Genomic DNA, 27,606 nt, shown 5'->3' with positions numbered 1-27,606 from the left:
GATTCCCTTCTGTGACCGTTTTCAAAATTTACCAACATATCATATGGCACCAGACAGGTAGCTTAGCCTAGATGATTGTGAATTAGTGACTGTGTAAAGTCATGCCTTATTTTGTACCAAACAGACGGGTGTACTGAGTTATTCCACTTTCATTATGATTTATTGTTCTTGTTTCAGCATCGCAGCAAGAATCAAAATGGGCCGCAAAGGTGAAAAGAGTTTGAGCAAAGACAAAAATCAGTCCTCAGCGAGCCAAGATGCCCAAGATGAGGATTCCAACAAGACCCCAGGTTTGTAATAATTCAGACTTATAGTTTGGCAAGATTGCAGTATACCAGATATATTCCGCCATTTGGTTATGGTTTGTGTGCAATCTCCTTCCTTAGTAACGGTTTCTAAGTTTTCCAACCACCATTTTTAGCCATCTTGTAGACTAACATCTAGTCTCTGAAATGAACATATCGTACAGAAAAAAAGTTGTTCAGTTATCTTAATAAAAATAGAATAAAAAGAGCCCAGTGACTCTCTTCATTTTCAGATACTGCAGTGATCTAGACTTGCCAAACATTATAGACTTGCATGGGCTGTATTTGATATACATTTGTATCAGGGTCTGTAAGACAGACTAGCCATCTTGCTAAATTAACAGGGGGTTTAGGGGGCTTTCCCCTCGCACAGGTCATTGTAATAAATGCTTTTTTAATTCAAAGCCATTTTCAGTCACCAAAGTTGATGAAAAAAGCTACATGTTTGATGAAATGTGAACTGATGAGGTTGCCACTTGCCATTAATAATGATTACGTGAAAAGTAGAAGTTCTATAATGATTATAGAACTTCTACTTTTCACGTAATGTTTAGTTGTTGATGGCTGATTTTCGATGTTTATCATTTGCTTTGATACTCAATTTCATGGTTTAATCATTTTAAACCCTACAACTGCATGCGAGATATTTCTTTCTGATTAGTTTGAGCTTTAAATCCCCTATTTTTTTAAGTAGTCTCATGCCCCTGTATAACATACATCAAACAAATATGTCCGACAGGTATCTGGTATAATGCAAGTGTACCCAGTCTGTGTCACTGTAGTTAAGATTTAGAAGTAGTGACAGAAAGTGTGGCAGATTTTCGATGTTTATCAATTGCTTTGATACTCAAATTCGTTGTTTAATCATTTTAAACCCTACAATTGCATGTGAGATTTTTTTTTCTGATTAGTTTGGGTTTAAATCCCCTATTTTTTTAAATAGTCTCATGCCCCTGTATAACATACATCAAACAGATATGTCCGACAGGTATCTGGTATAATGCAAGTGTACCCAGTCTGTGTCACTGTAGTTAAGATTTAGAAGTAGTGATAGGAAGTGTGTAGACTTTCAGATCTGACAGGCTAATGTTACGGTCAGCCAAATTCTAAGCCACACAGGCCGACAGCTTTATTTTTTCAGTATTGGGTTCAGCCACTATTGCCACACTAGTCTAATATAAAAAGGACACCAAGTGGTCAATGGTCACCCCTGCCTTTGATTTCACAGAGTTAAGTATTGATTCTCAAACCCTGAAATGCCATAATTACCTTTGTCTGACATTGACACTCCTTGTTTCTTGAATTATGGTAAACTTGATATTAGCATGATTAGTTTCATTGTCTCCGTGACATCAAGTTAACAATGAAGTTTTTACAGAAAGAGAGTAGATACAGAATATCCTTAGATGGAGAAGGACCGCCTCCTTGGTCTAGTGGTAGAACATCCACCTGGAGAGCGGAAGGTCCGGGGTTTGATCCCTGGCCGGTTCATTCCAAAAGACGTTAAAGGATGGTACTTGTTGTTACCCTGTCTGGCGCTCAGCATTAAGGGTCTAAAACCAGGACCTGTCGGCTCGGAGACAGTATACTGTCCGTACTAGTACAAGGAGTCACATACACACACACGTGCATGCATGTCACTATGTAAGTCTAATAATCGGGGACGTTAAACCCCATTTCACCCCACCTTAGACAGAGAAGAGGCTCAGACAAATTAGCACCTCATTGGATGTCTGTAAACTCAAATTTACTGATGTAAATTTACTGGTGATAATGACCTTAATTAGACAGAGACAATGTCTCAGTTTAAAACTAGTCTCTTTAATAACGTCTCGACCAAGACTGGGTCATGAAGAATCATCTCCTTCAAAGCATCTTTGAGACAGGGAGCATAAGACTGTTTGCCCCTTCTTAACAGGAGCAAAATCATTTTGTTAGTGGCTGAGATTCTAAGAGGTTACCTCTGTCTATTGCTACTGATGTATCATGTCTGGCTGGTGGTAGGGTAACCTAGTGGTTAAGGTGTCTGCTGTTCACTACCGAGTCCGGGTTCAATTCTCATGGATACAATGTGTGAAGCCCACTTCCCTTGACGTAATACTCCTGGAATATTGCTAAAAGTGATGAAAAACTTACTCTTTCCTACGATTTCCAGCATTCATCTCTATGGAAGGAAGAAAACTTCAAATCAAGGCTAAAAAATATAATAGTCTTGGTTCTCAGGCACCACGCGCATCGTCATAAAGCCTGTGCACGTTTCGTTTTTATTTTATATTTTCCCCAAAAATTAAAAATCCTAAAACTTAAAAAACAAAGTGATCCAATATAGCACACAGTTACTTCCCTTTACATGCGCACTGCTTTACTGCACATCTCATGTTATGGTCATGGTGGCAATAGGAGTTTGTATGCTTGTTTATGTAGAGAGGCCTTTCCCAAGTTGATGGTACACAACTGTTAATTTGGTTACATACTAGTTTGAACAAGCCAAAAAACAACAACAACTGCCCACCCGCACTATATTTTCAAAAGTCATTGCCTGAGTACGGCTGATTTCGTAAAAATAATCGTCTATCTCTCGCTTCCATTGGATAAACTTTTGAACGGAGGAGGCGTTGCACAGTATGTGGGAAGCACTGCCATACAATGTCAACCATATATTAGACATTCCGGAAAGTTTGTTTGTTCAGTTTTAAAAATTTTAATCGAGAACCATATTTTTTAAGCAGAGTCTGAAATGCAAGTCGCCAGGTTGAAACGAGTGCGGTAAAGCACGAGAAAGCTGCTTTATATCTGGCTGATGTTGACTTTTTGTCAGTCATTTCAGTGGTCGGTCAAAGTTCGCAAAAGGTCGTTCTGAAGTGACCCGTAATGGGATGTGTCCTCAGATCTTTGTTTATCGAGAACTCATATCTTATTTTAATGAGATTGATTCTAACCTGGAATCTCCTTGGAGTAATTGGTTGAGGGATGAGTTCTGTGCTCACATTGATTTTCTGTGCATTTGTTCCAACGGGCTGATAAATGAAGTATTATGATGATGATGATGTTCGTTTCAGAGCCGTACAACTGCTCCGGCTTTTTCCAGCCCGACTTTACTGAGTTGTGCCACAGACAAGACATGACCTACATTCCACAGATCGTTCCCCGCCCGCGGCCACCGGCCCCGTCTCCCAGTCAGGCCGCGGAAGGTAAACCGGAGAAGGGTAAAGATAAAAACAAACAACTCAGTGCCCCGGAACCAGACCCGGAACCTTTGTTAGACGAGGATGGTGGTAAACATTTTGTTTATTTCTTTTCACTTCATTTCTTTTCATTTTTTCTTATTTCTATTATCGCAAAAAACATTCTATTACTTTCTTTATCCTATTCTTTGGGAGGCCAGAAGGGTTGCAGATTGACACTAGCCAACCATCTTCCCACGGCAAGAGCGTCCACACGTCTTGTTTCCACCCTTGCCACATCAAGCCCACTTTTCTGTGCTAAATATGGCTGGACTATCACACATGTTGATAGTCCAATCAGAGAACGTTTCACAAAATCAACATCCACGACTGGTACACCTTCGTATGAAAGTGATTTACCGCTGCCTGTCTTTGTTAACACGTCTTTTTTGTCTTTTACATCCCCCAATGATTGCCTATGTTTTTGTGTCAGGGATGAAATGGCGAATGTTTTTGTTATCTGATCGACTAGGTCTATGGCCCAACAAGTCGCCATCTTTGTGAAGCTATACGAGATAAGAACAGCGATCTGATTGGATATTGCGTTTTCATAACAAGGGGCACAACTTGTGTTCTACGAGAGGTGGCACCAAGAAAAGTGGCCTTGATGTGGCTAAGGGTAGAAACTAGGCTTTGATATAGGCTAGTGGACACGCTTGCCTCAGGAAGATGTAGAAACTAGGCTTTGATATAGGCTAGTGGACACGCTTGCCTCGGGAAGATGTAGAAACTAGGCTTTGATATAGGCTAGTGGATACGCTTGCCTCGGGAAGATATAGAAACTAGGCTTTGATATAGGTTAGTGGACACGCTTACCTCGGGAAGATATAGAAACTAGGCTTTGATATAGGTTAGTGGACACGCTTGCCTCGGGAAGATATAGAAACTAGGCTTTGATATAGGTTATTGGACACGCTTGCCTCGGGAAGATGCTAGCCCACCAGCCCACGTTGTTTTGTCTGATCTTACAGTATGTCCTGAGGGCTAGGAGGATTTCCTGGCTTATTATGTCACTGTGTGTCCTTGAATAATATTAAGGATGTCATCGTAAGTTGTGATCTTGATGTGTCAATAAACTTTGAATGTTGATACTGCAATGATACAAATTTATGAATATAGATAATAAATTAATAATTCACTCTATAGAAGTGTTTACATTTGTTAAGATTACCATGGTTAACTTCTTTGAGTGGCATTTAGAAGTTGGAATTGTAACTAAGACAAAATTGTTATGGATCATTTGCTTGATAACAGTGTTAGAATCTACACCCAATTGTAATAAAGAAGTTGCTTATCTATAACAATTTTGTCTTAGTTACCATGGTTAAGATGGACATTTAGAAGGCAGAAAATTCACTTAAAAACAGTTGATCAGCATGATGCATGTTTAGTATTAAGTTGATTATTTGCAGGCATACATTGGTAATTTGTGGCAATTAACATAGACAAACTTTTCAATTTATCCATACTAAACTTTCCAATCAGTGACACCCCTAGATTATCTGGTTATCTACAGTCAAGTCCCGTTAATCCGACACGGTTGGTTGCATATGAATATGTCCGATTAACGAGTATGTCGTATAAACAGGATTAAGAAGTATCAATGTTAGTGATCGAAAATCGGACAACTACATGATAGATAATGATACGAACACATAATAAAAAAATGAAAAATGAAATATTCATATTGTTATGTTGCATTGTTAGTGGAATATGTTTTCTAATCATGCAACCTCTAAAGCTAAATTTAAACATTAATTGTTTATTGTAAAGCAAGTTTATCACTGCAGCCGTTATCATATGCAGCTACCAGTCTCGCATCAAGTGACGGGGCTGTGTACTCGCGGGCAGATGACCACTGAGTACGCTTGTCACTGTGTTGGATTAACGAGACTGATTAATGAGTGATTTCGGTAATTGGTTGCAAATTATGTGTGTCGGATTCGGAGTGCGAGACCATCGATTAATGGGTCTAAATGGCACTGATTTAATCGGTTCCCATCATCAGTGTTGGATAAAGCCGATTGTCGGATTAACGAGTGTTGGAGTAACGAGACTTGACTGTATATATGATGGCTAGTACCGGTATATGTTTTAGGTTAATTTGCATAGCTGGTCCAAGTTTTTCAATACATCAAATCTATAATTTCCAATTAAAGACTCCCCTGGGTTTCCTTGTTATATATCTATATATGATGGCTAGTACCGGTATATGTTTTAGGTTAATTTGCATAGCTGGTTGAAAGGGCTATTTTTAATTACGATATTTTAATTTTCTTTTATTGTGGTTTTGAATTATGTCTGATTTTTCATTCTTATATTTTAACATCAAGAATTCTTTTGCCTTATTTTACATAAGTATGTTCATCTTGTGTTTTGATGTTTCTATTTTGTATTGTTAGACTACCTCCTCAATAAATTAAGGGTTGAAAATGATAGTTTGTAAACACAATGTTCGAAATGAAGGGGGGTCCTTGCGGCCTCCTTCTATGGTATTAAAGGGGCGGTTGGGTAGCCTAGTGGTTAAAGCGTTCGCAAAAGATCCGGGTTCGATTCCTGACATGGGTACAATGTGTGAAGCCCATTTCTGGTGTCCCCCATCATGATATTGCTGAAATATTGCTAAAAGCAACGTAAAACTTCACTCACTCACTCACTCATTCTGGGTAAGAATATTGGTCCCCAGAAACCCATGCTTGTTGTAAGGCAACTAAATGGATAAGGTGGTTGGAATCGGTGCAAGTCATCATATTCAAATTGCTCGGATTGTGGCTCATGATTTCAATCACTGGATCGTCTGGTCCGGTGTCAAGTATTTACAGACAGCTGTAATATAGCTGGAATATTGCTAACTGCAGCATTAAACAAAAAGCAAAAATAAATTGATAATAAATTCTGTAACTATCATCATGAGTTTCCTGATTGCCTGCTACCAGAGCCAGTCGAGCCTCCTCCCAAGACATACACCATGAAGGACAAGTTTGAGTACTTCAAGCCATCCATACAGGTGGAGATGGACAACCCTGACAAGTTGGACACTGTCACCGAAGTGTACATCCGTGGTGGGTATAGCTAGACACTGTCACCGAAGTGTACATCCATGGTGGGTATAGCTAGACACTGTTAGAGAAGTATACATCCGTGGTGGGTATAGCTAGACACTGTTAGAGAAGAATACATCCGTGGTGGGTATAGCTAGACACTGTTAGAGAAGTATACATCTGTGGTGGGTATAGCTAGACACTGTTAGAGAAGTATACATCCGTGGTGGGTAAAGTTAGACACTGTTAGAGAAGTATACATCTGTGGTGGGTATAGCTAGACACTGTCAGGGAAGTATACATCCGTGGTGGGTATAGGTAGACACTGTTAGAGAAGTGTACATCCGTGGTGGGTATAGCTAGACACTGTCAGGGAAATATACATCCGTGGTGGGTAAAGTTAGACACTGTTAGAGAAGTATACATCCGTGGTGGGTAAAGTTAGACACTGTTAGAGAAGTATACATCTGTGGTGGGTATAGCTAGACACTGTCAGGGAAGTATACATCTGTGGTGGGTATAGCTAGACACTGTCAGGGAAGTATACATCCATGGTGGGTATAGGTAGACACTGTTAGAGAAGTATACATCTATGGTGGGTATAGCTAGACACTGTCAGGGAAATATACATCCGTGGTGGGAATAGCTAGACACTGTTAGAGAAGTGTACATCCGTGGTGGGTATAGCTAGACACTGTTAGAGAAGTATACATCCGTGGTGGGTATAGCTAGACACTGTCAGAGAAGTATACATCCGTGGTGGGTATAGCTAGACACTGTCAGGGAAGTGTACATCCGTGGTGGGTATAGCTAGACACTGTTAGAGAAGTATACATCCGTGGTGGGTATAGCTAGACACTGTTAGAGAAGTATACATCCGTGGTGGGTATAGCTAGACACTGTTAGAGAAGTGTACATCCGTGGTGGGTATAGCTAGACACTGTTACCAAAGTGTACATCCGTGGTGGGTATAGCTAGACACTGTTAGAGAAGTGTACATCCATGGTGGGTATAGCTAGACACTGTCAGGGAAGTATACATCTGTGGTGGGAATAGCTAGACACTGTTAGAGAAGTATACATCCGTGGTGGATATAGCTAGACACTGTCAGGGAAGTGTACATCCGTGCTGGGTATAGCTAGACACTGTTACCGAAGTGTACATCCATGGTGGGTATAGCTAGACACTGTTACAGAAGTGTACATCCGTGGTGGGTATAGCTAGACACTGTTAGAGAAGTATACATCCGTGGTGGGTATAGCTAGACACTGTTAGAGAAGTGTACATCCATGGTGGGTATAGCTAGACACTGTCAGGGAAGTATACATCCGTGTTGGTATAGCTTGACACTGTCAGGGAAATAAACATCCATGGCTGGTATAGCTAGACACTGTCAGAAAAGTTTACATCCGTGGGGGGTATAGCTAGACACTGTTAGAGAAGTATACATCTGTGGTGGATATAGCTAGACACTGTCAGGGAAGTATACATCCGTGGTTGGTATAGCTAGACACTGTCAGAGATATAAACATCCATGGCGGGTATAGCTAGACACTGTCAGAGAAGTATAGCTGGACTCTGTTAGAGAAGTATACAACCATGGTGGGTATAGCTAGACACTGTCAGGGAAATATACATCAGTTGTGGATATAGCTAGACACTGTCAGGGAAATAAACATCCGTGGTGGGAATAGTTAGACACTATCAGGGAAATATACATCTGTGGTGGGTATAGCTAGACACTGTCAGGGAAATATACATCAGTTGTGGATATAGCTAGACACTGTCAGGGAAATAAACATCCGTGGTGGGAATAGCTAGACACTATCAGGGAAATATACATCTGTGGTGGGTATAGCTAGACACTCAGGGAAATATACATCCATGGTGGGTATAGCTAGACACTGTCAGGGAAATAAACATCCGTGGTGGGTATAGCTAGACACTGTCAGAGAAGTATACATTCATAGTGGGTATAGCTAGACACTGTCAGGGAAATAAACATCCGTGGTGGGAATAGCTAGACACTATCAGGGAAATATACATCTGTGGTGGGTATAGCTAGACACTCAGGGAAATATACATCCATGGTGGGTATAGCTAGACACTGTCAGGGAAATAAACATCCGTGGTGGGTATAGCTAGACACTGTCAGGGAAATAAACATCCGTGGTGGGTATAGCTAGACACTGTCAGGGAAATAAACATCCGTGGTGGGTATAGCTAGACACTGTCAGAGAAGTATACATTCATAGTGGGTATAGCTAGACACTGTCAGGGAAATATACATCTGTGGTGGATATATCTAGACTGTGTCACCTAACTATACATCAGGGTAGGGATATCTAGACACTGACAGGGTAATGCTGAGAGTGGCATGTCAGCTCTAATGCAGCTGGTGTGAAGAATGCTGTTTGGAACAAGGGAGGTAATCCATGATATCCGTTACAGGGTGGAAGGTGGATGACTGTATGATGGAGATATTCAAGCAGTGCTGGCCGGCCATGGAGAGGCTACATACAATCAAGTGAGTCAACTTATACTGAAATTAGAAAATGCTTTTTGAATAGGTGTTATGCTTTAGTCTCTGAAAAATATATCTTTTTGAAAGAAAGAAGCAACTACATTGAATTTGAAAAAAGCCCCAGTGAGATGGGAGATTCAGAACCTGTCAAAAATCTAGACTTGCTTCATTTAGGGCTATGTCATTATAGTCAGGGTTAGGTGGAAGGAAAAGTAGCATGGTTCATGGACTGCGTAAAAGGTGACTATGCTAGTTGTAATAGGCGACTATGCTTGTCGTAAAAGGCGACTGTGCTTGTTGTAAGAGGCGACTAATGGGATCGGGTGGTCAGACTCGCTGACTTGGTTGATGCATGTCATCGTATCCCCATTGCATGGATCGATGCTCATGATATCAATCACTGGATTGTCTTATAGCTGGAATATTACTGAGTGCGGCAATAACAAACCAGCAACCAACTTTGAAAAAGTAATGTAAAAAAATAATGGTGGGTTCCTTCAAACATACTCTGTTTATCTGTTTACTGTGTTTATCTGTGAACACCTCTGTGGTCTAGTGGTAGAGAGTCTGCCCAGAGAGCAGAAGGTCTGGGGTTTCGATACATGGGGTTTCGGGTTTCGGGTCATACCAAAAGTCGTTAAAAGATGGTACTTGTTACCTTGCCTGACGCTCAGTATTAAGGGGCTAATACCCCTTAATACTAAGGTCGGCTCGGAGTCAGGATACTGTGTCTGTTTGGGGTATTCATGTTAAACTGTGGCATGGTATTTCAGTAGGCTAGCACTATAAAATTGTCTTTAGTTCTGACTAGAGCAAGCAGCCACGCATACATGTGCATGCACGTCGCTATAAAAGTGCAATAATCTTGAATGTGACGTGAAACCCCATTTCACCTCACCTGTTAATCTGTTTATCTGTTTACCCTTTATCTGTTTATCTGTTTATCTGTTTACCTGTTTACTGTTTACTGTTTACTCTGTTTATCTGCGTGAAAGCGATGTGACATGATGAGTTCTTATTAGGAAGATATAATACATGGACCTGGCAAAGTTTTACATTTGTGGAATCCCACAGCCCCTGCAGAGTATATCAATATATAAAAGATAAAAACGTCAATTTTGGAGATTCAAACATTTGCTCGCAACTTGATGACATTGTAAATTGGACAATGTTATTTTTGAGAGGGCAGTGCCCAGTGAGTTGTTCCCCATAGATTTAGCTTGGCAATGTAGATAAACACAATGGCTGATCGGTCTCATCCAAAAGTAGGAGAGATATGACAAATATTACGAGAAAAGGTGCTGATAATCGACGTGAAATTTGTGAGAATACCAAACTTAACCCCTTGTACATAAAATGGACTTGTCCGACATTGCCGTTGTCGGATTGTATTTAGGGAGTCATCATTATCTAAATACGGGTAAATATTTTTAAAGCTTGTACAATTTATTGACATCCTTAAAAAGGCTGCACAAAGGATTTTTAATGCCTCAAACAATACTTAATATAAGAAATAAATAACTTGTGGTTGTTGTTTATTGTAAAATAGAACACTACAGGGAAAATAAACCACTCGGGGTTGAGACCCTCATGGTATATTCTCCCTGCAGTGTTGTACGATAAACAACTCCCACTCATCATTTATTTCTTAAATAAAGTATTGATTGAGGCATTAAAAATCCTTTTCCGGCTTGCATACAATGTCATTGTTTCTGTCATAGTATTTGAATGTAGGGACCTCTGTGAATCTTCTGTGTTTAATATCAGCATTATACAGTCAAGTCCCGTTAATCCGACATTGTTGGTTGCATATGATTATGTCGGATTAACGAGTATGTTGGATAAACGAAATTAGGTAGTATCAAAGTTCGTGATTGAAAATTGGACATCCTGTCAGTAATTTCATTGGTCGGTCAAAGTTCGCGAAAGTTTGTTCTGACGTGACCTGTAATGGGATGTCTTAAGCAGTAGCGAGAACTTGTATCAGATTATAATGTGATTGAGGTAATCTAGGCATGTGATTGATCCTGTTTTGTGTATGTAAAAAAATAATTGTTTATTGTTAAGCAAGTTTATCTCTGCAGCCGTTGAAATATGAAGCTACTCGCCGACTCGTCTTGCATCAAAACACAGGTCTGTGTACTCGCGGGCAGATGACCACGGAGTACGCTGATCACTGTGTCGGATTAACGAGACTGATTAATGAGTGATTTCAGCATTTCGTTGCAAATTAGGTCTGTCGGAGTCGGAGTGCGAGACTGTCGGATTAACGGGTCTAAATAGCACTGATTAAATCGGTTCCCATCATTTGTGTTGGATAAAGCCGATTGTCAGATTAACGAGACTTGATTGTACCTTAGTCCCCGTCTCTTCGAGGCTTAATTTTGAACACTGTTAAGCTTGTACTTTGCTTCAAAATATTCTTCTCGTATTAATTGATTAAATGAATTAAAGGAAGATTATTTGTTTGTGTATTCCTGTAATCGGTTTCTGTTCCCAGCTTGTGGCAGGTTGGACTGACGGGGGAGACAGTGGCCATCTTGGCATCCTTCATACCACTCTGTATGAATCTCAAGTAGGTTGTGTTGGACGGGTGTTACCTGTCAATTCCCAAATTGAAACAATATTTTAACCCAGGAATCTGTACATAAAAGAACTTGGTGTGAAACCAACAAACAACCAACATGTAGTATACAATCAACACATGTATTACAAATTCCACTAAGTTTACAAATCAATACAAATTACTGCACATTAATGTACAATGGCAGTACACAACAGAGCAGTAGTACAATATTCAATGACAGTATATAATATGATGGCAGCGGTCAAATACTAAAATACAGTGGTGATAGCAATGTCAGTGATATATATATTTTCACTCAGTGATGACAGTGGTCAAGCTTCCATGATTGGCTAGGCAGAGAATCAGGGATGATGAGCAATCCTCACATGAAAGCTGATTCTGATGTGATGAAATGCCTGATAGATATGTAAACATGCTCTTGTCTCGTCATATATTCTAACCAGCTACTGGAAAGCCTCATAGTGCCCTCACAACATAGAACATTCTCCATGTTTCTATTACATACTATCGCGGTTAAACAGTAAAATACACTGTCATGTAACAATAAGGATTGCAAGGAAGTACTGGACATGTTCTGCTAGTGGTGGACTATAGATGGGCTTGTCTGTTGCAGGAACCTGATCCTGGATGGCAATAGCATACAGGAGGGGGAGGAGAACTGGCATCTGTTGGTGGATGATGACAGCAGGTGAGGGTGTGTGTGTGTTGGGGTGGATTGGGATGGGGGGGGAGGAGAACAGATGACAGCAGATGAGGGTGTGTGTGTGTTGTTGCGGATTGGGGTGGGGTTAGGAGGAGAACTGGCATCTTTTGGTGGACGATGACAGCAGATGAGGGTGTGTGTGTGTTGTTGCGGATTGGGGTGGGGTTAGGAGGAGAACTGGCATCTGTTGGTGGACGATGACAGCAGATGAGGGTGTGTGTGTGTTGGGGTGGATTGGGATGGGGGGGGAGGAGAACTGGCATCTGTTGGTGGATGATGACAGCAGATGAGGGTGTGTGTGTGTTGGGGTGGATTGGGATGGGGGGGGGGGGGGGAGAACTGGCATCTGTTGGTGGATGATGACAGCAGATGAGGGTGTGTGTGTGTTGGGGTGGATTGGGATGGGGGGGGGGGGGGGAGAACTGGCATCTGTTGGTGGACGATGACAGCAGATGAGGGTGTGTGTGTGGTTGGGGTGGATTGGGATGGATGGGGGGGGAGGAGAACTGGCATCTGTTGGTGGACGATGACAGCAGATGAGGGTGTGTGTGTGTTGGGGTGGATTGGGATGGGGGGGGGGGGGGAGAACTGGCATCTGTTGGTGGATGATGACAGCAGATGAGGGTGTGTGTGTGTTGTTGGGATTGCAGTGGGGTTAGGAGGAGAACTGGCATCTGTTGGTGGACTATGACTGCAGGTGAGGGTGTGTGTGTTGTTGGGATTGGAGTGGGGTTAGGAGGAGAACTGGCATCTGTTGTTAGAAGATGACAGCAGGTAAGGGTGCGTGTGTTGTTGGGGTGGATTGGGGATGGATCAGGTGCGGTAGGAGAAATGGCACTGTAGATGACCCTTTCCTTGCATTTGGTTTGTGTTACAGGTGCAAAATAGATTGTCTCCCTTTGTCAGAGAGAAATGGTCTTGTAACGCTAATGACAAAATATTCTGTCTCCCAAAAAATTTCCAGGAGCACTTATTATTGTTATTATTGTATGGTCAGACCCTAATTATCATTTGTCACTCCACACCTTTTGGTTTGGTCGAAAATATGAGATTTTCCCACATCAATCTGACAAGGTGTGACATGACTGAATTCTGTTGATGCATCATTCATCCAAACGCACTCACTCCCTCATTCATTCAGTGTTCAGCTTCTCTCACTCCAACATTGCTCTGTCTCGGACGAGGCAGCGGTGGGGATCGGCAAGGCACTGGGGACAGCCAAACGGTTCAACACAAAGCTTATGTCTCTCAACCTGGCCGGCAACCGAATCACAGATGTTGGTGCGGAGCATCTCGCAGGGGTAATGTCTGGAGAAATCTCCCAACTAGCAGATAAAGGGTGGTGACTGACTGGGTGAATGATATTCTTAGTTTACAACCATGTTGGCATCAATGCATAGATGGCCCGCTCACAGCCGGATCCAGATTCTACGTTAGTCTGGATCCTGATAATACCCTTCTCCGGACAATTACTGTGTGGTAAAATCTCTATAGGACAACACTGCTATGATTCATATATTCAAAAGAATTTGCTCGGATTTGTGTGTGCGTGCATTGTGTGGTAGCATGCGTGGTTGCGAGGTTGCGTGCGTGCGTGCGTCTGTCTCTCTGTGTGTCTGTGTGTGTCTGTGTCTTGATTAAAGGGAGATAACTCTCATTGCTGGAAGTACATTTTCTGTGAAAAGGTACAAGTGCATCAGATCCATGTTGTCAGTTGTGAGAATGGTGTTGTGTTGTCACTGTGTGTTGTCATGGTAGCGGGTGTAACACGACTAATGTGTGTTAGCAGTTATATTAATGGATTCTTGATGATATACTTTTTCCAAAAAACTTTGTGTTTTAGTACTGAAGCACATTGTCAAGTGCTGATCCAGCTTTTTTAAAAGGGAGGGGTCCAAAATATCAAAATCCTCTCAGATAATTTTACTGCCTACAACAGACCACATTTGGTTTTCAAAAGGGGGGATCCAGGGCCCAGATTTTCGAAACGATCTTAGCCCTAGAATTATCGTAAAGTTATCGTAAGGAAATCGTAGGCTATCGTAGCCTATTTCCGAAACTATCGTAGCCCTGAGATATCTTAAGTTTGTCGTAAATCTAAGATAGCCCTATACCTGTCGTAAGTTTATTTTATCCTCATCCACGATGGCAGCATACTTTGCTCTGGACATTTTTCATGATGAAGATGACAATGATTTGATGACAAGACCGAGGATATTCCGAGACAGAACTCGTCGCCTCAATACGCTTGACGACTTCGGTCTATTCTCCCGCTACAGATAAGTGTCGTAGCTCTGAGCGATCTGCGACAGGTTTACGATTGTTTCAAAAATCTATCTTATCTAAGTCTTAATGTATCTTATCTTTGAACGTAAGTAGTTAAGATTTATCTTAGCTGAGATGGTTTCGAAAATCTAGGCCCAGTACCCCTGGAGCCACCTGTGGATCTGCCTATGATTGTGATGTATCTGGTATAATGATGTGATGTCACATGGTGTTATGTTGCAGGGGCTGAGGATGAACCGATCGCTGCTGTCTCTCTCCCTCGCCAACAATCACATCGGAGATAAGGGGGTGAAGAAAATAGCAGAGGTTAGTGTGCATTCCTCAACTACAATCACAAGACACTTAATTTTCAGACAGATTCTGCTGTTATGATTGCAGGTAGATTTGCAAAGTATACCCACAGTACTGTTCTATGTTGACTCTGAGCTTTTCATTGTTGACCTCCATGGTGTCAACTGCTGCTATTTGCTGGAGACTGGTGGTGTATTGGATGATACACCCACTGATCTTGCTGGAGACTGGTGGTGTATTGGATGATACTCTCACTGATCTTGCTGGAGACTGGTGGTGTATTGGATGATACACCCACTGATCTTGCTGGAGACTGGTGGTGTATTGGATGATACTCTCACTGATCTTGCTGGAGACTGGTGTGTATTGGATGATACTCTCACTGATTTTGCTTGACACTGGTGGTGTATTGGATGGTACACTCACTGATGTTGCTGGAGACTGGTGTGTATTGGATGATACACCCACTGATCTTGCTGGAGACTGGTGTGTATTGGATGATACACCCACTGATCTTGCTGGAGACTGGTGTGTATTGGATGATACACCCATTGATATCGCATGAGACTGGTGGTGTATTGGATGATACTCCCACTGATCTTGCTGGAGACTGGTGGTGTATTGGATGATACACCCACTGATCTTGCTGGAGACTGGTGTGTATTGGATGATACACCCACTGATCTTGCTGGAGACTGGTGTGTATTGGATGATACTCTCACTGATCTTGCTGGAGACTGGTGTGTATTGGATGATACACCCATTGATATCGTTGGAGACTGGTGGTGTATTGGATGATACACCCACTGATCTTGCTGGAGACTGGTGTGTATTGGATGATACACCCACTGATATCGCTGGAGACTGGTGTGTATTGGATGATACACCCACTGATCTTGCTGGAGACTGGTGGTGTATTGGATGATACACCCACTGATCTTGCTGGAGACTGGTGGTGTATTGGATGATACACCCACTGATGTTGCTGGAGACTGGTGTGTATTGGATGATACACCCACTGATCTTGCTGGAGACTGGTGTGTATTGGATGATACTCTCACTGATCTTGCTGGAGACTGGTGTGTTTTGGATGATACACCCATTGATATCGCTGGAGACTGGTGGTGTATTGGATGATACACCCACTGATATCGCTGGAGACAGGTGTGTATTGGATGATACACCCACTGATCTTGCTGGAGACTGGTGTGTATTGGATGATACACCCACTGATCTTGCTGGAGACTGGTGTGTATTGGATGATACACTCACTGATGTTGCTGGAGACTGGTGTGTATTGGATGATACACCCACTGATCTTGCTGGAGACTGGTGGTGTATTGGATGATACACTCACTGATCTTGCTGGAGACTGGTGGTGTATTGGATGATACACTCACTGATCTTTCTGGAGACTGGTGGTGTATTGGATGATACAGCCACTGATCTTGCTGGAGACTGGTAGGGTATTAGATGATACACTCACTGATCTTGCTGGAGACTGGTGGTGTATTGGATGGTACACTCACTGATGTTGCTGAAGACTGGAGGTGTATTGGATGATACACCCACTGATGTTGCTGAAGACTGGAGGTGTATTGGATGATACACCCACTGATGTTGCTGAAGACTGGTGGTGTATTGGATGATACACCCACTGATCTTGCTGGAGACTGGTGGTGTATTGGATGGTACACTCACTGATGTTGCTGAAGACTGGAGGTGTATTGGATGGTACACCCACTGATCTTGCTGGAGACTGGTGGTGTATTGGATGGTACACTCACTGATGTTGCTGAAGACTGGAGGTGTATTGGATGGTACACTCACTGATCTTGCTGGAGACTGGTGGTGTATTGGATGGTACACTCACTGATGTTGCTGAAGACTGGTGGTGTATTGGATGGTACACTCACTGATCTTGCTGGAGACTGGTGGTGTATTGGTTGATACACCCACTGATTTTGCTGGAGACTGGTGGTGTATTGGATGATACACCCACTGATATCGCTGGAGACAGGTGTGTATTGGATGATACACCCACTGATCTTGCTGGAGACTGGTGTGTATTGGATGATACACCCACTGATCTTGCTGGAGACTGGTGTGTATTGGATGATACACTCACTGATGTTGCTGGAGACTGGTGTGTATTGGATGATACACCCACTGATCTTGCTGGAGACTGGTGGTGTATTGGATGATACACTCACTGATCTTGCTGGAGACTGGTGGTGTATTGGATGATACACTCACTGATCTTTCTGGAGACTGGTGGTGTATTGGATGATACAGCCACTGATCTTGCTGGAGACTGGTAGGGTATTAGATGATACACTCACTGATCTTGCTTGAGACTGATGGTGTATTGGATGGTACACTCACTGATGTTGCTGAAGACTGGAGGTGTATTGGATGATACACCCACTGATGTTGCTGAAGACTGGAGGTGTATTGGATGATACACCCACTGATGTTGCTGAAGACTGGAGGTGTATTGGATGGTACACTCACTGATGTTGCTGAAGACTGGAGGTGTATTGGATGGTACACTCACTGATCTTGCTGGAGACTGGTGGTGTATTGGATGGTACACTCACTGATGTTGCTGAAGACTGGTGGTGTATTGGATGGTACACTCACTGATCTTGCTGGAGACTGGTGGTGTATTGGATGATACACTCACTGATCTTGCTGGAGACTGGTGGTGTATTAGATGATACACTCACTGATCTTGCTGGAGACCGGTGGTGTATTGGATGATACACCCACTGATCTTGCTGGAGACTGATGGTGTATTGGATGATACACTCACTGATCTTGCTGGAGACCGGTGGTGTATTGGATGATACACCCACTGATCTTGCTGAAGACTGGTGGTGTATTGGATGGTACACTCACTGATCTTGCTGGAGACTGGTGGTGTATTGGATGGTACACTCACTGATCTTGCTGGAGACCGGTGGTGTATTGGATGATACACCCACTGATCTTGCTGGAGACTGGTAGGGTATTAGATGATACACCCACTGATCTTGCTTGAGACTGATGGTGTATTGGTTGATACACCCACTTATTTTTCTGGAAACAAATAGCATTAGGATATTTCCATGATTTTATCAACTTTGGCTAGCACATTCCTCTATTTCATGACTACATTAGCAAAAAATTATTTGGACAATTATTGACACCTTCCTGATGTAAGAGTGCCCACTACACTGTATCAAAGTCTTTCATGACTACTTTTCTTGTCGTGGGTCGTCTAAAAATCTGCATCACAGCCACTGCATTAGTGTTGAGTTGTACGAGTTAAAATACAATGAAGTTTGTGCTCAGATATATAAAAGTGACCGGTTCAGGCTAGTAGAATCAAAATGTTTTGGCACACGCTACGATGAATCAATCAGAATCCTTGACATAGGAATAATATCCAGCTGTTTTTATGAATCCGTTTTTTATCAACATGGTGGATTTTTGGGTACAGTTATATATTTTGTCTGCAGGCTCTGTCTCGGTTTCCATTGACCCATGAAGAGGTAGTAGAACGTCGTCGACTCATCTCAGAGAAAGGTTCTCCAGAGAGAAATAAATCTGTAAGTAATAATAACAACAATGATTATAAAGGATACTTGTAATGCACCAAACCCACCCTCTGATGTATGCTCACAGCACCATGTTATCATGACACTGTATTTCATTCTCTGCCTCCTGGGGAGTATGCAAGTTACAACCCTAGCTTCCCCAGTCACACTGCATTCTCATACTGCAGGGTACCCATCCACTGCTTGTGAACAGAGGCATATTTCCAACAAAGTCACTCAGGAGACAATACATGTAACCTGTGTTTCAATTTGTGTCAGGATTGAAGCTTCGCAAACTTTCGAGAGTGGAGGTGGCCGTACACGGTTACCCATCCACCTACTCTCCGCAACATTGATTACCTTTTCCCAATTTGTGACCTGTGTACTGTGCACAGGACCATATGTTTCCACATTACAGGGCAATAATTACATGAAGGCACAGTGCACGCTCTGATCCACCTAAAACATTGTTGTTGGCACATGGCTACGTTCTACTTTTGTCAAATAGACCAGGGTATGGGGGTTTATCTAGAAATGCTCAGAGGCCAATATTCAGCCCCAGGTCTGCAGCAAGTGTCTGTAAATATTCCCAAATGTCTCCCTGAAGAGATCCCGGGTCAGAATAGGCCCCAATAAGCCACGCTTGTCTCAATGTAGAGATCCCGGGTCAGAATAGGCCCCTATACCCCACTCTTGTCTCCCTGAAGAGATTCCTGGTCAGAATAGGACCCAATACCCCACACTTGTCTCTTTGTAGAAATCCCGTGTCAGAATAGGCCCCTATACCCCACGCTTGTCTCCCTGTAGAGATCCCTGGTCAGAATAGGACCCAATGCCCCACACTTGTCTCTCTGTAGAGATCCCAGGTCAGAATAGGACCCAATACCCCACACTTGTCTCTCTGTAGAGATCCAAGGTCAGAATAGGCCCCAATACCCAACGCTTGTCTCCCTGTAGAGATCCCAGGTCAGAATAGGCCCCCATACCCCACGCTTGTCTCCCTGTAGAGATCCCAGGTCAGAATAGGACCCAATACTCCACACTTAAAAGCTTGTCTCTCTGTAGAGATCCCTGGTCAGAATAGGACACAATACCCACACATGTCTCCCTGTAGAGATTCCAGGTCAGAATAGGCCCATATAACCCACACATGTCTCCCTGTAGAGATCCTGGGTCAAAACAGGACCCAATACCCCACACTTGTCTCCCTGTAGAGATCCCGGGTCAGAATAGGCCCCAATACCCAACACTTGTCTCCCTGTAGAGATAGATACTCACAACATCCACTCACATCCTCGTATTAAACAGCAAAGAGGCCTGCACTGTCACTAATGTTTCAGAAGTTGTCTGAGAATGATCCGATGAATCTTTTTATCCTTTGTGATATCTGATGGTGCCAGCATGTTTGTGTTCACTGTTCACATGCACTGTTCACCCCTAGCCCCCACCGAGTCGCCGAGCTGAGTCCAAGGACCGTCCTGGCAGTGTTCGAAGCAGCTCCCACACAGACAAGGACAAGTCTAAGCGAGACAAACCATCGGCTAAAAAGAATAAGGTACACTACGGGGCTTTTGACATTTACCATGGATGAAAGCAGAACTATAATAAGGCGACATTTTTTTTATTTCTTGGTTAAGGATTTCAAGACTCATTTCAAAAGTGAGGTAGGCAAATTGAAAAAAAAAAAAAATCCCTCTAGGATTTTCTTTACTTGTCTTTTGTCCTATTTAAAAAAGTTAGGTAGGTATAAAAAAAATATTATTCTGGAGTACCAAAAGTAAAACAACTCAATTTTTCAAGAATATTTTATTATATCCCTGGAACTCAGCTTGTGCACAAATGGCAATAGAGCAATATTAATGTCACGATGAAATGCATGAAAGACGCCGCCATTTTGTCAGCATGGGTGACGATTAAACTGGTCGGCACTGTGCTTTGTGTTGACATTTTTGTTGTTAAACTTTTAATGCATTTTTTAAAGTAAAGATCGGTGGTAATAAGAAAAGGAGTAATTTGTATTTTAATTTTTTTTCAACATTTGAGCTTTGAATGAGTGGTGCATCCGTAAACCAAGAAATAAAAAAAATGTCGAATAAGCTTTTTGTTATTTGGGTATTTTACCCAGGGGTTTGATATTGATTGGGTATCCACGAGTTTTGGAGGAAATTTAATTTTAACTCACCTGTTTCTTCACATTTGGGTATTTTGACTTAAAACCTGTTTCATATCAATCCCTGTAAATCATTTAAAACTATGTCTAGGACGTCTAGACGATCTGCTCGATGATCAAGATCTATATTGTAATAAAACGGGTCTTACCCCCAGAAGTGCATCAAAACACGTGAGCAACTTGATTAAAAGCATGAAAGAATTTGCAAAATATCTGTCTAAGCCCAGGTGGCTGTACACATACTTTGCAATCCTGCAGTTGACCAAAATCTGCACGTTGAAATCCATGTTGTTTACGAACCGGATGTTTAGTTCGTTACGCAATTTTGATTGGTCTATGCATAGACTTGTTAGTCCAGCCAAAATGTAACGCTGGAATTGCAGCCCAGTTCAGGAAGGGTGGAAACTGGACTTTTATTGTCAGTTAATGCCCTTGCCTCAGGAAGATGCAATTATACTGCAGAGCTCCAGATAAGCTTTTGGTGTTGTGGGTATTTTACCGATGCATTTTAAAATCATTGGGTATCAGTAATTCTATCTGGGTATTCAAATTTCTGTTACCCACTAGTTTTTACACATGTGGGTATTTAAGTTAAATATTTAAAAACACTATTCATCTAGTCCCTGCAAACTGGTGTCGTCTGGGTTCGAGAGCTTTATAGGACTCAAGAATACCACGATACTTCCACAAGAAAGTGTGATGGCAAATGATCATGATGTATCTGTCATCATGGAGTTTGGCAAGGTTGACGGAATGCCTGTTTATAATTTCAAAATAAGTTGCTGATTTGCTAATCGAATACGCAGGGTTACTTCACAATATTTTAATGATACGCATAAGTTTTATTTTTGTAGCGTATCTGTAATGTTTGTTGCGTATTTGATACGCTTGGATTTTATTTTACTGCATATTTCTGCATTTCTGATGCGTATTTTATGCAAATACGCAGCTTATCTGGAGCTCTGATACTGACATGGATAAAAGTACCAGTGTAGTGGCTAGTTTGCCTAACTATGAGGATAGTATTGACATAAAAAAAGTTTTAGTATACCTGCTAGTTTAACCACTGCAATAGTATTGACATGGATAATAACACTGGCCATTTAATCCAGGATCCGAAGGCAAAAGAGGAAGACAAGAAGGGAGGGACGAGAAAAGAAAAAGACGACAAAGGCAGCTCCAAGAAGGGTAGGTTTCCTCCCAGATTGCAATTAATCAGCACAATTAGAGAAACACTAGCTCGTGTGATAGAAAATGTATACCGATCATGTCATATAAAGTTTGTTATTTGTAGACCATGTGGGATAGTTAATGACATGGTTAGTGTGTGATGCTTATTTTTATTTTTAATTGTTTTGGTGTGAAATATTTAGGTTTTGCTACTTGTGTGAACATATGAGTTTTATTTAAGATTAGATTTGTAATTTGTTCCTGATAACCAAGGCATTTTGTTGAACTGATTGCAACCGACTAATCACTTTGTTCCTAACTCTAGCGGACCCTGTACATGTTAACTTGATAACTGAAACAGTGAGTCATGTGACAAGTTAACTGTTAACTATATTCGTGAGAAATACTTTTATGATGTACTGATAACAGTAGCTTCAAGGTCACTTGAAGGATGGTGGGGTAGCCTTCTGGTTAAAGCGTTCGCTCATATCACTGAAAGACCTGGGTTTGATTTCCCACATGGGTACAATATGTGAAGCCCATTTCTGGTGTCCCCTGCCGTGATGTTGCTGGAATATTGCTAAAAGCGGCATAAAACCATACTCACTCACTCAAGGTCACTTGACCCAGAACCTATTGTGATGATGTAATGGTTTTGTTTAGGTTTTTTCAAATCGTTTATCGGACAGTTGATGTTTCAAAGTAAGTTGTGCATGAAACTTGCATGCCTCTGTCGACAGCGTAGATCTCAGAACTACTCACTCCAGCTCTCACCACAGCTGAGTCCCGAGACTCCAACTCCTGTCCTGTCCTGTTCCGCGCCATGCTGGGGCTAAATGCTAACATGTTAACTCACTCTGGGATTTATCTTGACCCATATACAGCCCTCAGTCTGCAACTAATGTCAGGACAAAATGGAATAACGAGCTTCCCAATTCCTGTAGTTCTAGTCATAACCAATCTGTGAAGATTCCGGAGTAGAATACGTCTTCAGCAACCCATGCTTGCCGTATTAGGTGACTATGCTTGTCGTAAAAGGCGACTAACGGGATCGGGTGGTCAGGCTCGCTGACTTGGTTGATGCATGTCATCGATCCCAATAGCGTGGATCGATGCTCATGATGTCAATCAATGGATTGTCTGGTCCAGACTCGATTATTTACAGACCGCCGTCATATAGCTGGAATATTGCTGAGTGCGGCGTTAAACAACAAACCAACCAACCAACTAACCAACCAATCTAGTCATAACCAATGTCATGGCTTTGTAGAAATGACTTGTATTTCACTGACGACAGGACCAGTGAAGAGGATTAAAAAGGCTTCAGTGGTTTGTTTTACACTATTGCCTACCTCCTAAATTGCAAAAATAAAATTTGCAAAAAATACCAATTTTGAAATAAAGGTTGAGATTTTCTGCCAAGGTCACTTAGTATGGAATCCAAGATAAATCCCGAATACTAATGATACGCGTCTTGGTGACGTTGTACAAAACACCCTTAGCGCTAAGACTGTCGTAAGTCTGTGTTAAGGTATGGGGGTTACGATCACCTTAGCGCTAAGATCGCTTTGTACAACGGCATTAGCATTCTTGCTTCTTTCTCAAAGTGAAGAAACAAATTCATCATCTCCAATGATCTTTGTTCTACGAACTGCATCACTGTGTAGCGCCAGGACCTATGCTGGTCCTAAGAGGCTGGTTAACTGATTTCGTTGATAAAGAGACATCGTACCCTCATGGCAGGGATCGTTGCTCATAATACTGATCACCGGATTGTCTGGCCCAGACACAATGCTTTGGAGGCTCCTGTCATATAGCTAGAATATTGCTGAGTACGGTGTTAAAAAAACATTACCACAGAATGATATGGATATAAACCATGTTACCGTGTAGAGGGAGATTGTATTGTCAGTAATAGTGGATTATTGACTAGATTTTGAAGACAGACAGAAAAACTTAGAGTGAGTACGAAATAGCCCATATGTACTGTCTGTGCAACCTATTCAACTTTTTTGAGCTGAGCTAAATAGACAGTAAAAATTTTTAGGCTCAGGCTGTAGACTAATGGATGATATCACAAGGGTAACAGACGGTAGGGCTGGGACGGATAACTCGGGTACTCGCTTGAGCGTGCCTAAGAAAGTCCCGGGTACCCACAGGACTAACCGGACCCGTGGTTAGTCACGTAATATATTGTTTAATGACAAAAATGATCTAAAACTCTATGGTTACACTACAAGTACAAATGTTCCCATTTCCTTATGACTACGCACCCTTCCTTCTGACTTTTATATATTTGAACTAAGATCAAACTTCATGCAGTTAACTTCAGTGGATGGATGACCAGATCAGTTTACACATGTATCTAAATACATTTCGCCAGGGCTATGGTCAAACTTTTCCAAATTGGACAGTTTGTACCTATCTCTATATATCTACAGCAGGTATCCGGGTAGGGTCGTGTCATAGGGTGATGGGTACCCGGGTAGTAAATTAGGACTCGTCCCAGCCCTAACAGCCAGACAGATGTTTTGAAGACTGTTACCATGACGTTTAGACCCAGGCTAGGACATCTATTTAACTCTTGGCTTCATTATGTTGATAAAACAATGGTGATATTTCAGCCCTGAAGGTGTTTTAGTGTAGGGAGCCTCCTTCCAGGTGAGCGACACAGACGAAACGTTTTATCAAAACTCCTTCCGTAGAACATATTTGCTTCAAACATAGGTGGACAAGCTTGTTTGAGGTAGAATTTGCAATAACTAATGCATGCTTAGAGTTAAAGTGGGTGAAAATTTCTTTGCTTTCTTGCATGTTGCGCCGTAGGTATTGAAGTAGCGTAGAGAAACCAACTAGCTGGTTTAAAGACACTAGCCGCCTGTGCAAACAACGCAAGACTCTGCTTGGCCAAGTTTGTGTTTCAGTATCAGTGTCTGTAGATATTTAGGGAATCTCACCCCAGCTAACCAGCTCCAGAGTCAAAGAATTGATGATGTCATATGATTGTGACGTCAAAGAATCCGATGATGTCAGTTGATTGTGACATCAAAGAATCCGATGATGTCATAATGGTCTGCAAAGCATTGTGATGCAATTTCATTGCTGCGATATATCTCCCCATTCCACAGAGTGATCTTAGCTCTACGATTGTCATAAGTCTGTTAAAGTTTTGGAGTTACGATTGTCTTTTCGCTAAGATCGATTTGTGGAATGGGGCCCACGGAGAGATCACTTGATCTGATCCTAGCAAAATCTCTGTGGAGGCCAGATTTGGATGGCGAGGATTGTTATCAGCTAAGCAGCGTAAAATACCACCCCCCAAATATTCAAAACTCAATTACTTTCAATTAACTTGCATACAGGAACGCATGCATTAAATGAAAAATAGAAATGTATAAAAACATCTCTCGTAAATACCCAATGAAGCTTTACCAGTATGCATTCAAAGGAGCTAATTTCTGAAATACAATTACAAACTAATTCACTTCCTGAGTCAAGCCTATATATTTAGAACAGTTGTATACATTTGAAACATTATTTCATATTTTTAAAATCTTAAAATGTTCACTAATTTGGGGAAATACCCAACAGAGTGATGAATAGATGAGTGAAAAAATATTGGTTACCCAATGAAAAATGTAATAACCCAATTAAAATAGAAACCCTACAGTAAAAACTCACTTGCTCAAAAAGTTATCTGGAGCTCTGTGTCTGAAACAAACTATATAAGACTCATGTTTCAGACTAGTGGTTCAAGTCACAGCCTGATTTAGGCTGGGCGCTGTTCAACAAAGGAGTCTTAGCTCTAAGGTGACTGTAACTTACACCGCTGAACACGGACTTAGGACAGTCGTAGCGCTCTGATTGCAGTGTGTGATACTACCGATGTAACGTTAAATTTGATTCACTCCTTCACAGATTGCAGTGGGGTACAGAACCCTGATCTTTTGACTTTTTGGAAAAGAACACCACATGGAACCCAGCTTCCTGTCAAATTGTAGGGATTGACTAAACATGCAGACTTACAAATCACTGCTCTGGACTAATGTTGACTTACATATACATACTGTAAATCTTGAAATTAACGCTAGGCTAACATCAACTATAGGCAGAGTTACCTCCCTTTTATTGATATCCTTATGATATAAACTATCTTGGATTTTTCTTATTAAATAGGAAATGTGTTAATTTATTTCAAGAATGGGATAAAATGTATTCAAAAGGTGAATTGGTGGATATTTTTTAAAAGCAATGTAGGACTGGTTGGTGATGAGGAACTCACAATTTACAGGCCGAATATAATACTGACAGGAGTACATCTTGATATGACCTGTGAAGATCCGAGTTAGAATTGGTGTTCAGCAACCCATGCTTGTCCGAAGAGGTGAATAATAGGCTCACTGACATAATTGATGCATGTCATCGTATCCCAATTGCGTAGATTGATACACATGATATCTATCAATTGATTGTCTGGTCCAGTAGATGTCAATGAGAAAATACTGATTACCTCATGTGATCAACTTTCTTATCTAGGACTTTGGACTTGTGCCTGAAGTGGTTGAGGGAGCATGGGTGGCCTAGTCGTCTAAGGTGCCGCGATTCGCTGTGTAGAGTTGCGTCCCTTGGGCACGCCAGAAACCTATGATTGTGGGTTCGAATCCCGGTTCGCCCCATTTACGTTTCAAGGTTTGTCAGCACCATACCCGTGCTCGTGGGTTTCACCGAAACGGTAAACGTCCCAGACCTGCATCACTTCGGGTTTTCGTCCCACATTAAGCTGACACGCCGTGATATTACTGGAATAATGTTAAAAGGGGTGTTAAACCCAACTCACTCACTCACTCCCTGAAGTGGTTGCATGTACATTTGTATCTCGATTGCTTCACCTGTGCCCACTTACCATGATTACAGATTGGTTCCAGTGTTTTATTTTTTATCTGCTATACTTATACAGTTGCTAGGTAAGTGGTGCATAAACAAATCCTTGCCAATTGTACGAATTTTGCTGAAATTTATTTTAGTCTAGTTTTTTTGTTTTGATTTACGTAAATCATTTACACTTGTTTTTCATTTGATAATCATTAGAACAAAAATCAAGAACCATTGATAGCAGTAAACTAGTTTATTTCATTAATTATCCTTGAAACATTTTGCTGTGCAAACACAGTGCTTTTACTTTATCATTGATGGATTTTTACATTTGAGTTGCTGACATTGGCGACTTTTTTACTTTTTGATGCATGTTTGGACACATGATATTTATAGGCTCCCTGACAATAATGATCAAATGCACCAAATAATGATGATAAAATCGACATCTGGTTCGTCGGTCAATTTCAGGATTTGTAAAGCATCAACTTGGTGTCAACAGATATTTTCCAAATCCTTTCACGTTGCTAATCAAGGTGCTCATGTGATTTCATGCACTTTGAGAAGTAAGACACGTTTATGCTTCATTATTGATCCGATCAGATCGTCTTGACTGGGCACCGCCATATTGTTTGAAGCAAATGCAAGTGATAAGAGAGAGGGAATCTGATTGGTCAATAGGAGGGACATAGAAGGGATATAACTTGTAATAACCACTGATGGTGCTACAATCGAGCCCAGAAATTACAGCTTTGTTTGCCAAGGGTGGAAACTGGACTTTTACATTCAGTTAACTCCCTTGACTCAGGAAGATGTCTCAGTGTGGGACAGTCACCAATCTAACTACTCTTC

General features: G+C 41.6%; 1 protein-coding gene across 11 annotated transcripts in view; it reads left to right on the top strand.

Annotated features, from left to right (window-relative positions):
- LOC124143346 (leucine-rich repeat-containing protein 71-like) overlaps positions 1–27,606 on the top strand; it is a 73,283-nt gene that overhangs the window by 17,736 nt on the left and 27,941 nt on the right. For 6 of the 11 annotated variants that reach the window (XM_048395288.1, XM_048395287.1, XM_048395284.1 and 3 more), the window contains exons 2-12: positions 178–290; positions 3,365–3,580; positions 6,466–6,591; positions 9,022–9,097; positions 11,595–11,669; positions 12,295–12,369; positions 13,526–13,685; positions 14,893–14,976; positions 18,465–18,554; positions 19,984–20,097; positions 21,825–21,900. In XM_048395288.1, coding sequence (XP_048251245.1) covers positions 178–290; positions 3,365–3,580; positions 6,466–6,591; positions 9,022–9,097; positions 11,595–11,669; positions 12,295–12,369; positions 13,526–13,685; positions 14,893–14,976; positions 18,465–18,554; positions 19,984–20,097; positions 21,825–21,900 — 1,205 coding nt within the window. Of the gene's footprint in view, positions 1–177; positions 291–3,364; positions 3,581–6,465; positions 6,592–9,021; positions 9,098–11,594; positions 11,670–12,294; positions 12,370–13,525; positions 13,686–14,892; positions 14,977–18,464; positions 18,555–19,983; positions 20,098–21,824; positions 21,901–22,545; positions 22,585–27,606 lie in introns of all 11 variants that reach the window. The other 5 variants (XR_007220632.1, XM_048395283.1, XM_048395289.1 and 2 more) reach the window with 1 other exon arrangement.

Source organism: Haliotis rufescens, unplaced genomic scaffold (assembly GCF_023055435.1).
Source record: "Haliotis rufescens isolate VD_foot unplaced genomic scaffold, xgHalRufe1.0.p SCAF_14, whole genome shotgun sequence".
Lineage (NCBI taxonomy): Eukaryota > Metazoa > Mollusca > Gastropoda > Lepetellida > Haliotidae > Haliotis > Haliotis rufescens.
This window is presented reverse-complemented; position numbering and strand designations above follow the sequence as displayed.